The sequence below is a fragment of the Astatotilapia calliptera genome, chromosome 5 (assembly GCF_964374335.1).
Source record: "Astatotilapia calliptera chromosome 5, fAstCal68.1, whole genome shotgun sequence".
In the NCBI taxonomy this organism is placed as follows: Eukaryota; Metazoa; Chordata; class Actinopteri; order Cichliformes; family Cichlidae; genus Astatotilapia; species Astatotilapia calliptera.
The window spans coordinates 13,582,022-13,594,452 of NC_137426.1; the positions used below are offsets into that span (position 1 = coordinate 13,582,022).

Consider the following 12,431-nt stretch of genomic DNA (forward strand, 5'->3'; position numbering starts at 1 on the left):
TCAAGGTATTGCCCTTAGGTTAGCTGAGGCAAGCCCGCAGGGAAGGAAAACTAGGTCTCGAACCTAATCTTGTGATGACAACTGTCAGGTAGTACATGGAGTTAACATAAATACGCACGCATACCATGGATCCCATTATGAAGCATATTTCTGTCCATTTTTCACAGCCTTGTCAGACTGGAGAAACTCCCACACCTACCTCAATGAGGCACTTTTGTTTTCAGGCCAATGTCAAGCTAGTAGCTATATTTACACCCCCGGCTAAAAGGTATAGTGGTAATGTACAGATGTACATAGCCAGGTCATGGAAGGGGGGCTCTCGGTCCCTCTGGTGCAAAGAGTTGGGCATCTGGAAAGGGGTTTACAGACTTTTGGATACTGAGTCCTAAAGCCTTCCCCATTACACCACTACAGCACATTTAGAGTGCATCCCAGTTTTTCTACATGATAAAGAAGTCTGTTAGCATGACTCTTTGTATTTAAACTATAAGAGATAAATGGGTAAAAATTACAGAAAAGGTTTCTGGATGCTCAGACTGTCCTGTAATTATACAAACTGAAGGATTTTTAAAAAAAATAATAATTTTTAAATAATTCATATGTATGTGTGTATATATATATATAGTACAGAGAGAAACACTTCAATTACACTATTATTTAATTACTTTGTTGTGGTATAAATGGCCATGGGGGCGGTCTTTATCAGCAGGAAAAGTTGTAAAACTTACAAAAATACAGTTATGTCCAATCCCCTTCTCCACATAGTCCAAAACTGCCCAGTGGACCAGATTGGATATTTTGCTGGGTAAATTCGGGGCCTTATGTTTGACACCTTTGCTCTAAACGTGACCTGCTCCCAACAAGTTATGTGTTCAGCATAAGTTACTTTAGTGATTAAGCCAGTTAAAACTTTCGTGACACAAAAAACGGTTACTTTAACTCCAACAGTAACTCACTAGCTTATTAATTTGGCTTCTTGGTAGACCCCTGGGGTCACTTTAGCTCTTTGCAAGAACAGCATTTTATTTGAGAATGTTAGCATGCTCATGTTAGGTACTTAGCAGCTTAACCTAGTATGATACTAAAAACGAAATTGTCTGAGCTTGCAGCAACCCTCCAAGGCTTCATCCATCCCACTGTCACCACGGTTACACACACACTCACACACAGCCGCACGCACACAGAGAAATCTGCAGAGGTATATGTGTCAGGGAAACCTGTCTCCATGACCACAGTAAACAGGCCTATCAGCAAGGCTTACACACAGATGAAACATTATCTGGACAGAGCGAAAGAAGCCACACAGTCTGACACACGAACACTCGCTGGTCAGGAGAGATGGCAGAGCCACAGCGAACATCTGAACCCATCAACTATGTGCATCAGGATGAAATCTGGTAAATCATCACAGTATGTTATTTATGTTTGATTTTACTCAAATTTTATAAAAATATGTTCTTGCATATCTGCTGAGTTACTAGGAAGCTCTTCTTTGAGCAATGGCATGTAAAGCAGTCATCACTCTGACTGGAGTGAGACCTTCAGCTCTTTCTGGATTTGCAGACAGTGCTGAAACTGGAGGAACGACTTGTTTCTTTCCACTGGTGTATGATGCAGGGTACCACATATGATTAAAAAAAAACCCAAACGTATTTGTATTTGTGTGTTAGGAAAGCGCATGTAAAGGCTGAGAAACACTCGGCTGAAGTTTGGCCTAACAAGTGGGGCTTCCTGTCTGAAGCCTACAAGGAGGTAAAGACAGCCACAGATAGCACCACTCGTTTTACTGAATGAAGGGTGACCAGTGGAGCACAGGACCTTTAACACTTGTCCACTGGTTAGGGTACAATCATAGATCCCCTTCTAGTCCACAACATGTGGAAAAGAACTGACAGAAATTCCAAGAAATACTCCCTCAAGTCAGACATCAGTTAAATGGACATCAAATAAAACTAAAGTAAAGGGGCCCCTCTCCTTTGGTGTCAGATTGCATTCTCTCATTAGGCTTTTTTTTTTCAAGCTTGATTTCTCAGTCAGATCCATCTTTTAAAAACAAACACATACACACACACACACACACACACACACACACAAACACATAGCTTGAAATATCACGGAAAGGGGGGTGACTTTTTAGTGCCTATGTCTATCTTTTATATACAGTTAATTATTACAAACAGTCCCACAAATTACAAATCAAATGTTTAAATAAACACAACATTCATATTGTTTAAGGTCTCCGGATTCCACATATGTGGATCTAACTTCTCTCTTATGTGTATTTTAGTATGAGGTGGAAAGTGTGAAGCTGAAGAAGGCAGTCAAAGTGGAGCTTCCCCAGCACCTGACTACACAACCTCTGACCCCTCCAGAAAAATACATACATGTATGACCTGGCTATCTATCTGTTTATCTGTCTTTCTCATGTATCTGACAGGTTTTGGGTTTTTTTCCCTTCAGGTTAGCCCCTCACCTCCTGTTCCTCAGACAACTCAGGGCATGATTGGTTGGCGTTCAGGTCACTCACATCTCCAGCTGGAAAAGTACAACACAGTGCGTCATAGGAGGCGTAGTTTTTTGAAGGATTTGTGCTGACCTTTTATAGCTTGTATTTGAGTACTTAAGTCCTCGGCCACTGTTGTCTCACCTAATAAATGACTAATGACTGGAGCATATTTGGCATATTTCATGGTCTCTTTGACACTATTCCACATTAATAAAACAAATAAATCTTTCACAACTCTGACTTCAGACTCAGCGTAGGGCATAAATTTCGCCAGTCGAAGATCAACTACCACAGATGATGAGATGACAAGTGGTTTACAAAACTGTCCATTAATTGTCCATTGAAAATGTCCTTGAAAAAAAAAACAATGTATTATTTATTCTTCTAATTTCAATAATGTCCATATACCACTTGCATCAAGCTCAAGTTTTGTATAGTCCATTTTCTTTAAACTATCCCAAAATGATCTAAGAAGACCATGCATGATGATTCTTCTTCTTTATATTTTTATTGGCGGTTGGCAAACAGCAAAATGGTGCAATACCGCCACCAACTGGTGTGGAGTGTATACATGATGATATCCACTCATTCACAATGATACAAGATTAAAAAAGAAAAAGAAAAAGAAAAAAAAAGAAAAAAAAAGAAACATTTGCCTCTGTCCCATCTCATCACAGCTGAGCACCACTGAACCTTGATTAAGTGGCTGTTGAGACAGTGCCAAGTGGCGTTACTACTCCCTCTTGTGTTGACAAGTTGCAATAGCATCAAAAACATAAAATGACTAACATAAAATCACTGATAAATCTACACCTGTGTCACAATACTGCCCCGCAAAGGCAGAATACTGTAACTACAAAATTAGCCAATATTACCAGAAGTAATGAGACGGAACGAAATTTTTCTTGTGTTTTGATTTTCTTACTACTCCATCGGCTCTTTCTGAGTACTTTGGATTCCTCTCTCGGTCCAAAGACCTACATGTTAGGTTAACTGATGATTTTAAATTGCCCATAAATGTGAATCTGATTCCGAATGACTCCCTGTCTCTATATGTTAACCACTCTTTTCCAATTACAGTGTTTTAAAACAGGTTATGTAACGTCTGACTGGTAATAACCACAATGAGCATTTATTAGTTTGCTCAACTGCGAAATTCCCCATAGTTCCACGCATGAGTCACGCTGACGTAATGACATCACGAGGCCTGCTTTGAAAGCGGAAGAGACAAAAACAACAACAGCCTCGGCAACAGGGAGGGACGCACATTTTATTTTTTTACCTGTGTGGTATCAGAAAGTCAGCGGACTTTATCTACGGTTAACCCACCAGCTAAAGTTTACATTTAAGCTAGAAACATGTCGCTATTTGGCAAGATATTCGGAAGCGGGGGTAAGGGTGGGAAAGCGCCGACACCCCAAGAGGCTATTCAGCGACTCAGAGAGACCGAGGAGATGTTGGCCAAAAAACAGGATTTCCTAGAGAAGAAAATTGAACAGGAGCTCGTGACGGCGAAGAAAAACGGCACGAAAAACAAACGAGGTGAGGAAAAGCTCTTAAACTGCGTCGGATTTAATGAAATTGTCAGAACGGCTAGTTAGTTTCTTAGTTAGCCTGAGGCTAACTCAACAGAAGGAAGAGGGAAGTTGTTAGTTGACACGCTGCTTACCTGAAAACAAGTCTGTCCACCCGGCTACAAGACTCCATATTTAAATGTCTAGTTTTTGGCTGGCACGTATAAAACAACTGAAGGGAAGAAACAAACTTTAAGAAATGAAATAAACAAGAGACAAAAAGTTTGTAACGTTTAGGTTCGAAGACTCAGGCAGCCAAATATTAAACTGATGTTTATGAGCGTAACTAAGTTTGCATGCATATATATCCAGGTATTGTTCTAAATATTTACAAAACCTAACATATTCATATTGTTCTCTCTTGACAGACAGTGTCTTTTTTTTAAACAACTGCTTAATAACACCAAACTTATAAAATGGAAGCTTTGCCTGGAGCTGTTTTTGGAACAGGTCATACCTTACAATTAATTTCTGTCCATTTTTTTTCTTAGCCCTGTGTCCTTTTTTAATCTACAGTATATCACCCTTCAGTCTTGGGCATGTAACGATATAAAGCGCATTGTCAGTCATAGATTCATTCCCATACTGCAGTATGCGCTGTTACAGTTTAAGTTATATCCACATTTTAAATACATTACTTTTTTTAAGACTAGTATCTTTATCTTCTCTGTAACCATCCTATTACAGTGACAGACTTGGACTTTTCACAGTTTTGTAAATTTATACTGTGGTTTTAAATACGTATATCAAATGGATGGATATTTGAAGGACAGAATTATTAGTGAGTGAGTGAATGTCTGTGCAGCCATTACACTTAAACTGTGTCAACCGCATGTGTGCCTGCTAAACTGAGTAGCAGCAGAACAGTTAGACAAATGACAGGTTGATCTGACTGTCATGGCGCAAAGACCCAAGCAGATCCTTACATGCTTGCAAATACAGAAAGTAGACTATTGGCTTAACACTAGTTACTATCACTGTGAGCTTGTCACCTAAAAGTAATTTTTAAAGTCTTAGTGTGATCTAAATCGGAAAAATCTTTCCATCTCCAAAACCTGATTTTCAACATAGTTCATCCCATAAGTCAGCCTCCGTCTATCTTTGGGGTGACTGATTATACACAATACATAAATTCCTCATGACAATATACCAACCCTGCTGTAATCTTGGCAGCTGCAAGATTCATGGTCTCTGTTTTCACTGCTTGGTTTTACTTTTTTTTTTTTTTACTGTACTTCAAGGAGGACCTCTGACTTTTTCTTCCACATTTTCTACTTTCTATTACTTCTTTATTTGGTTTACTGGCAGCCTACCACTAAATGGATGTTTCTACCTATTAACATTACTGAAGAATTAGTGATTTAATTCACCACGTCTCGTCTATAATAATCAGGATGTCGCTTTTCACACGGACACTTATGTTTTTTCATTGAAGTAGCCATAGACCAAAATGGACTCGACATTGTACTTGTTGCATGAAAACTGCTGATGGTCGCTAAAAAGGAGCAGAGTAGCAGGAAAAGCAAAACGTCACCCAATTAGAGCGACCTCTGAGACTGAAACATGGAGTCTGAATGCATTTCTGCAACCCACATAATGTGATAATGATTTGTGTGATGTTGGCTAATGATGTTATCAGTCTAGGAATAGGTCCGGCTGCTGATATAATCTGATCAAATGGAAACTGTCAGCTGCTGTCTGGCTGCTAATGGAAAAGGCTAGGCACAAAGTAGATTGCTAAAGGTGTGCATGTGTGTGGATGTGGGTGTGTGTGTGTTGGTGGTATATGGCAGCTGTGGTCACGAAGCAAGGTTTAGTGGATTATAATTGACAGGCTTTTCAAAGAAAAGAGGTGGACAGGTGGTGAAATGTTCCTGTAAAATGTAGCCTTGCTGTCTGTGTGTCATATAATCAATTTTTGTATTCAAACCTACATAATTTGATTGCATACTATGAATAGTTCCTGTCTTGCTCTGAAGCTGTCCTCTCCCACTTTTTTCCCCCCAAAAGTGAGGAAATATTACATTCACATTTTGCATAAACTTCTAAATCTAGATTACTACCCATCATTATCATCATCATCAAAGTGTATCTCATGCAAAAGAGCCCATAAAACTAAATTGTCACATTAACAGTTATATGGTTTTAAAGTATGTTGACTGATTTACACTCCCAGTGCATTTATTAATGAATATGCAAGAAATATCCCCCTTTAAGCAGAGCCTTCATCTACTCTAATCTGTAAGTTAAGTAGTAAAGCTGTAAAGGTAACAGGTATTTTTCCCTTTTTCTTTTATTGTGAAACAACGATTAAAAGTATCTAGACACCAGCCCCACCTCTATCATATTTGGCTGTGGTATGTAAATGTGCTACCGTAGAAACAGTGGTCACGTAACCTTAGAAACAAACCACACCTTAATGCGTCATAGGTGCACTTCTGGAGTTAAATAATAATGTTTGCTCAAATTCATATGTCTTGACCAGTTCTCTTATCACATGGTTTTGTCATTTGTTTTTATTTTCCACAAAACAAAGTTGTGTTCTTCGAAGCCTCTTACATTTCTCTCATTGTTGTGTTGAAGAAAAATTCAAATGTTCTTAACCCTTTAACGGTTCATTCGTCAACCAACCCACTGCGTCCTCACTCTCAAACCACAAAAAGAAACAAGCAGTTTAATAATGACAAATCAAGAAAAGTTATTGTGGGGTAAATTTGATTTTTTTGGAATCCCAGATTACTGTTAGAATTGATTCTATGAGAAATATATGAAAATGTTGGTATTGTGCTAAATCTTGAGTATTGTACTAATTACTGTTTTATTTTGTATGCATAACTTTAATTTAGTCAAAGTCAAAGTCAAAGTCAGCTTTATTGTCAATTCTGCCACATGTACAGGACATACAGAGAATAGAAACTACGTTACTCTCAATCCCTAGATAAAATAGCAAATGAACATTTAAATATAAGAGTGATTAAAAATGCAAGTAAAATAATTAAAAAGTAAAATTTAAATAAACAAATACAATACAATTTTTACATATAACAAGAAAGCTATACAATATACAATATAATGAGTAAATGACATTGAGTGCAAACCAGGCAGAGTAGTGCAAATGGGCAAATAGTGCAAATGGAGATTTGGTAATGTACGGTAATACATTTAAGATGTATATCCAAGGTATCGGAGGCCCTTTTTTTCCTGGGCAATGTGACCAAGAATAGAATTATACAGGTGATAGAAAGACTAATGGTTTTAACCTAAACATTCTCATATGTGGACATTTTGACCTATTACTGTGGTTATCTTCTGCTATTTAGAGGAACATTTAGCATGTCTTAGAAATTGTCCAATATTGATGTTATTGTTGTCATTATTATTTAGCTCAGAAATGAAAAAATGCTAAGAGGAAAGGGCTTATTTTCATTTTTTCCTGTTTATATGGTTCCTTATAGTGTAATATAGCAGCAATATGATTATATTTACTTAGGATATACTATGACTAAATATGAAATGACTAATAACAATGAAAATTAGACTAATTAGATATATTAGCTAAAGTTGGGAAGAAGATGAATTACCATCATGCTTCCTGCCTTGCAAAACATGGGCAGAAATCTTGAATAGTTTTTTAAATTATTAATTTTGTAATGTGTTACAAAGAAAATCTCAAATCCTTTCCATTATAGGGATTATTCTACTTTGCATCAGTTGTAGTTTGTTCAAAAAGTCTGAATATACTCAATAATTTTAAGATTGTTTGACATTAATTATAATTTTGAGGGTCTTGGAAAGGCCCTTAGTATTTCAATAATTAAATCACTCATTCATTCAATTTATATTTATAAAATAGTGCAGGACCTCTTTCAGATTTCACAAATCTGTGATCACCAGTTTTTGAGATCAAACTGAGGTGTAATATGTATTAAACCTGCTGTAATTGTACAACAGCAACATTTCAGTTTTGTTGTGTAAGTAATAAACACATTTGGACAACTTTGTTCAACATTTTGAATTGATATGAATGTGTTTGCTGCTGAGTGTGCTTTTCATGTGGATGTTTTGTTTTGTTTTTCCACTACAAGTGCAGTTCAATTTGATATGCACTTGGAAAAAAGGTCCTGAAATTTTTTGACCTCTTTTCTTAGTTCCTTGTGACTCAGCAGATTTGAGTCAGTTGTAAGTTTCACTTGATCCATTGTTAAGGTGATTTCCTATGTAAGCACCTAAGGGGAATTCCCAGTATAGGTGTGTGGCTGTAGTGTTTGTTTGTTTGTTTGTATTTAACCCCCACTCCCTTGAAGAACACAGGAACCAAAATACACATTTATAGTCACACACATAAATGTATTTTTTTTTTTAATCCTCTCAGCTAGGGATGGGCTATATCATACCGTTCATGGTAATACTGGTGTAATTTTGGGCAACGATAGGAAAATGAAATATCGCGATAGAATATGGGTAAAACGCGCATGCGCAGTGCCTATGTTTACAAACGCACATGACGGTGACGCAGAATGAGAAGAGCGAAAGCGGATCGTTAAATGAAACGGATGAACCAGAACTGGTTTGTAAAAATGCTCCAACTTGAGTGGTGTGGAACTGGTTTAGCTTTCGTCCATCAGATACACAACAAAGCACTATTTTTGGTAGAGCATGCTAGCGGGCCGTCGTTATTACCATGTTTTTTGGAAAATACGGCACACTTAAAATCAAGCCTTTGATTTTTCTGAAAATCAACAGTGGCCCTTATAATCCCGTGTGCCTTATGAATGAATTCTGGTTGTGTTTACTGACCTCGAAATGATTTTATGTACACGGCGCTCGAAGTTCTGTCAAATGTTTCAGTACGACTTTGCTAAGCCACGAAGCCGCACCGTTTGATGGATTGTCGGAGCATTATGGCTATCGTAGGCAGGCGCCTCGCGGAGTGATACGTACTGTGCTTCAACATAATGTTACCGTATTGTGTGTGTGTATAACCTCTTTTTAAGTTTTGTGGATATTATACATGGTTATGCTGAGGATATGTCGGCCAGTTTCCACTGGAAATGCCTTTTGGTTAAACTGTCAGCAAGGAATTTGCATTTGCACTGTTACATTTTTATGTAACTTTAATGCACATAAAAAACAGCTGCTTGTTTAAGTGAAAATACATTGATGGGGTTTTTTGCACTAATAAAGTTGTGGAGTAGTAAAGTATTTTGTCTATTTTGTCAATTATATCGTCAGTTATATCGTTATCGCAAATTTTCAAATGTATATCGTGATAAATATTTTTGGTCATATCGCCCTGCTCTACTCTCAGCTAATCAAAGAACCATCACCGGATTTCCAAATGTTGTACTTTCCAACTGAGTTTGATCCGGGCCTATGTGAGCTTGATGAGCTGCAGGACTTGTTGAAATTCAGTGAGTTACAAACCTAAAAAGTCTGACTGAAGCATGTTGTGACTTCATGCAGAGATTTGGCTGAAACAGGATTTTATCCGTTTGAGTCTTGTTTCGTGATGACAGCATGAAACCATTTACTGCACTTCAGCACAAAGCAAGCTTTTCTGCTGCGTGGTTGATTGTAATGTTGAATGTCATGGGATGGTGGTAAGGTTTCAATGATACCGATTAGCTAATAGTGACTCTGCTTATAGGTCAAATTCTTTATCGATCCCATTTGTGATTCATGATCAGTTGTGTATAGGAAGAAAAAAAGGCCTGCACAGTAGTATTCGGCAAATAAGCAACATTTATATGTTTTGTACTTTTCGTTTTTCGTTTGTTTTTTAATTTTAAAAAAAGAATAGAATACTGATGAGCATTTGTGCTGCTTTCTAAACGAAGTTTATTTTCCCCTTCTTGTTTTTGCATGTCCAGCGGCTCTACAGGCCTTGAAGAGGAAAAAGCGTTACGAGAAGCAGCTGGCTCAGATTGACGGAACCTTGTCCACAATTGAGTTCCAGAGGGAAGCTCTGGAGAACGCCAACACTAACACAGAAGTGCTCAAGAACATGGGCTTTGCAGCTAAAGCAATGAAGGCCGCACACGAAAACATGTATGAGAGAAGTTCTGGCAGTATCTCAAAAGAGTCTTTTGTTATTTCATCATTTTTTTCCCCATTTTTTTAACTGTTGTTCTAGCTTTTATTTGCCACAGGATTTCTGTTAATTCTTTATTTTTATTTTTTTTTACTTTTCCCCGTATGTTCTGTCATGAGACTTTATTTCTCCAATTTGCTTCCCCCTCTTTGTTCCCTTCAATAATTCCTCCTTTTTCCCTTTTCTTCAAATTTGTGCCCTCAGATTCATTGATAGTAAAAAGTGTGTCTGAGTTGTACTTGGCAGTGTAAATTTAGTTCTTTTTCTATTATTAGCGGCTACATGGTGGTAGAATGTATAATTATATTATATTTACTAACATTTACATGCCACCTTTGACTCGCCTGTTTCACAGGGACATTGACAAAGTAGACGATCTGATGGCAGAAATCACAGAACAACAGGAGGTTGCCCAAGAAATCTCAGATGTGATCTCTAGACCAGTTGGCTTTGGGGAAGACTATGATGAGGTGAGAGCAAAACAAAAAACAAACAACAAAAAACATGAGGCCTACAGAAACTAAAAGCCTAAATTTAGGCTGATGTTTTAGATTTTTCTTTCAAACGAATGTCACAGCAAAATGTTACAGTAATTATAGATACAGTGTCCCATGAAAACATTAATAAAAAAAGTCAAAACACACTTACTTACATTTTTACTGTGACAATGTGACTACGCAGTGAGTGACTTGCCTCTTTCCTATAATGTCTCTGTAGTTGCTGCCTCATTTAAGCAGTGAGTTGGAGCCACTGCTGATAGTTACTGGTTTTTAGAAAATAAAACTGAGATCTTAAATGATTTGTAAAGCAAATATATACATATCTTACATCTGCTATCTTACTAAATGGCTTCTGTCTAGTTATTTTTGATCTACATAAATCTGATTCATTTTGTTCTTTTCTCTGTTTAGGATGAACTCATGGCTGAGCTGGAGGAGCTGGAACAGGAAGAGCTGGACAAAAATCTTCTCGAGATTGGAGGCACAGAAAATCTACCCAGTGTACCGTCTACATCACTTCCATCCAAACCAGGTATAATGGTACATAAAAAAGCAAAACTAGTTTTAGTTCAGTTTAGTGCACCATCCATTTGACTAAAATATACTTTTTTCAAATTAAAATTGAATTTTTTTTTTCCTTTTTTCCTTTTTAGCCAAAAAGAAGGTGGAAGAAGACGAGGACGAGATGGCAGACCTCGAGGCCTGGGCGGCTAACTGAGCTGGCTCGCCCTGCTAGCTAGCTAGTGGCCTTCTCCCTGCTACCAGACTGATCCCAGGCATCTGGAAGAGAGATGGGGACTCTGGGCTGCTGAGCTGGCTGCTGGCATGCTGCTCTGTCTTAAAGCCTACTTCCCAATATCTAACCATACCCCAACTTTGAAGTATGCACTTGTGCACATATTTTTATGACTTCAAAAGAAATGAACCCAGGCTTTTTTTTTTCTCAGTTTAATGTTACAGAATGAATCTCTTTGCTCCAGCTGTGCACTCCTCTTTTTCTAAAGGGCATAGAGGGAAAAATAACTTCATGTCCAGCAGCCTGTGGTTATGTATCAAAGATTGTGTATGAGCATTTGGGTGCATACTTTTTGGGAGGGTGTGTGGAGTAACAGGCTTAAAGGCTTGTTTCGAATGTGAAAATTCAACACATTTTGGGGGTGAAAAAAAAAGACAATAAATAATTTTTCTGCTTCCTGCATCGTCATCTCTCAGCTCTTCTACAAAGATGACAGCAAGCCATTGCTGCTGCTACCAAAAGCAGCAGAAAAGTTAAAACGTGTAGGCCTTTCTCATTAAACGTCACTGTGAAATTACAGACCTGCTACTGTCGTAAACTACATTAAATCCTTTAATGGAAGGATCCAAGATTTGATGTCTTTGTCCCTCTGTCTGCTGAAGTGTAATAAGAAAAACATCTGGGTCATCTAATCAGTTGCATCCTACTAATAACGGCATGTGGTGAACACCCCACCACCACCACCAAAAAAAAAAGAAGGAAAAAAAAAAGTTCTTTAGAGGTCATAAGCTACCAAGCATGATTTACTGCTAGTGCTACACAGTTTATGCTGCTGCTTCTTTTTTTTTTTGCTGCTGCTCATATTTTACTCCACTACTTTCCATCTCTGTTTTTTGTTTTATCCTATACTCTCTTAGCTTGATGTCATTGCTTGTATCCAACGAAAGCAGTCTTTCATAACACTATTGCATCTTTGGTTCTGTTTGCTTTGTGGCTTTTTCAGCTGGGGCATGAGAAAGGACAA

At 37.8% G+C, this 12,431-nt stretch overlaps 2 protein-coding genes across 2 annotated transcripts; both read left to right on the forward strand.

Moving 5' to 3' along the window:
- Positions 1-1,183: 1,183 nt before the first annotated feature.
- On the forward strand, positions 1,184-2,670 carry LOC113021663 (ciliary microtubule inner protein 1). The gene is made up of 4 exons (XM_026166363.2): positions 1,184-1,397; positions 1,671-1,752; positions 2,288-2,386; positions 2,461-2,670. Exons 1-4 carry the CDS (start codon positions 1,339-1,341, stop codon positions 2,593-2,595), a joined length of 375 nt encoding a protein of 124 aa, XP_026022148.1. The 5' UTR covers positions 1,184-1,338; the 3' UTR covers positions 2,596-2,670.
- A 1,034-nt stretch (positions 2,671-3,704) lies between these two features.
- chmp4ba (charged multivesicular body protein 4Ba) lies at positions 3,705-12,036 on the forward strand. Its single transcript, XM_026167322.2, has 5 exons — positions 3,705-4,048; positions 9,951-10,128; positions 10,527-10,641; positions 11,083-11,203; positions 11,325-12,036. The coding sequence occupies exons 1-5, from the start codon at positions 3,865-3,867 to the stop codon at positions 11,387-11,389; spliced, it is 663 nt and encodes a 220-aa protein (XP_026023107.1). The 5' UTR covers positions 3,705-3,864; the 3' UTR covers positions 11,390-12,036.
- Positions 12,037-12,431: the final 395 nt, after the last annotated feature.

What these genes read in the sequence shown, in the direction of transcription:
- LOC113021663 (XM_026166363.2), top strand. Translation starts at nt 1,339, where the DNA reads ATGGCAGAGCCACAGCGAACATCTGAACCCATCAACTATGTGCATCAG. An exon ending in GTGCATCAGGATGAAATCTG is followed by an intron (nt 1,398 to 1,670) that starts GTAAATCATCAC and finishes TTTGTGTGTTAG; the next exon opens with GAAAGCGCATGTAAAGGCTG. An exon ending in TGTCTGAAGCCTACAAGGAG is followed by an intron (nt 1,753 to 2,287) that starts GTAAAGACAGCC and finishes TGTGTATTTTAG; the next exon opens with TATGAGGTGGAAAGTGTGAA.
- chmp4ba (XM_026167322.2), top strand. Translation starts at nt 3,865, where the DNA reads ATGTCGCTATTTGGCAAGATATTCGGAAGCGGGGGTAAGGGTGGGAAA. An exon ending in TTGGGGAAGACTATGATGAG is followed by an intron (nt 10,642 to 11,082) that starts GTGAGAGCAAAA and finishes TTCTCTGTTTAG; the next exon opens with GATGAACTCATGGCTGAGCT. An exon ending in ATCACTTCCATCCAAACCAG is followed by an intron (nt 11,204 to 11,324) that starts GTATAATGGTAC and finishes TTTCCTTTTTAG; the next exon opens with CCAAAAAGAAGGTGGAAGAA.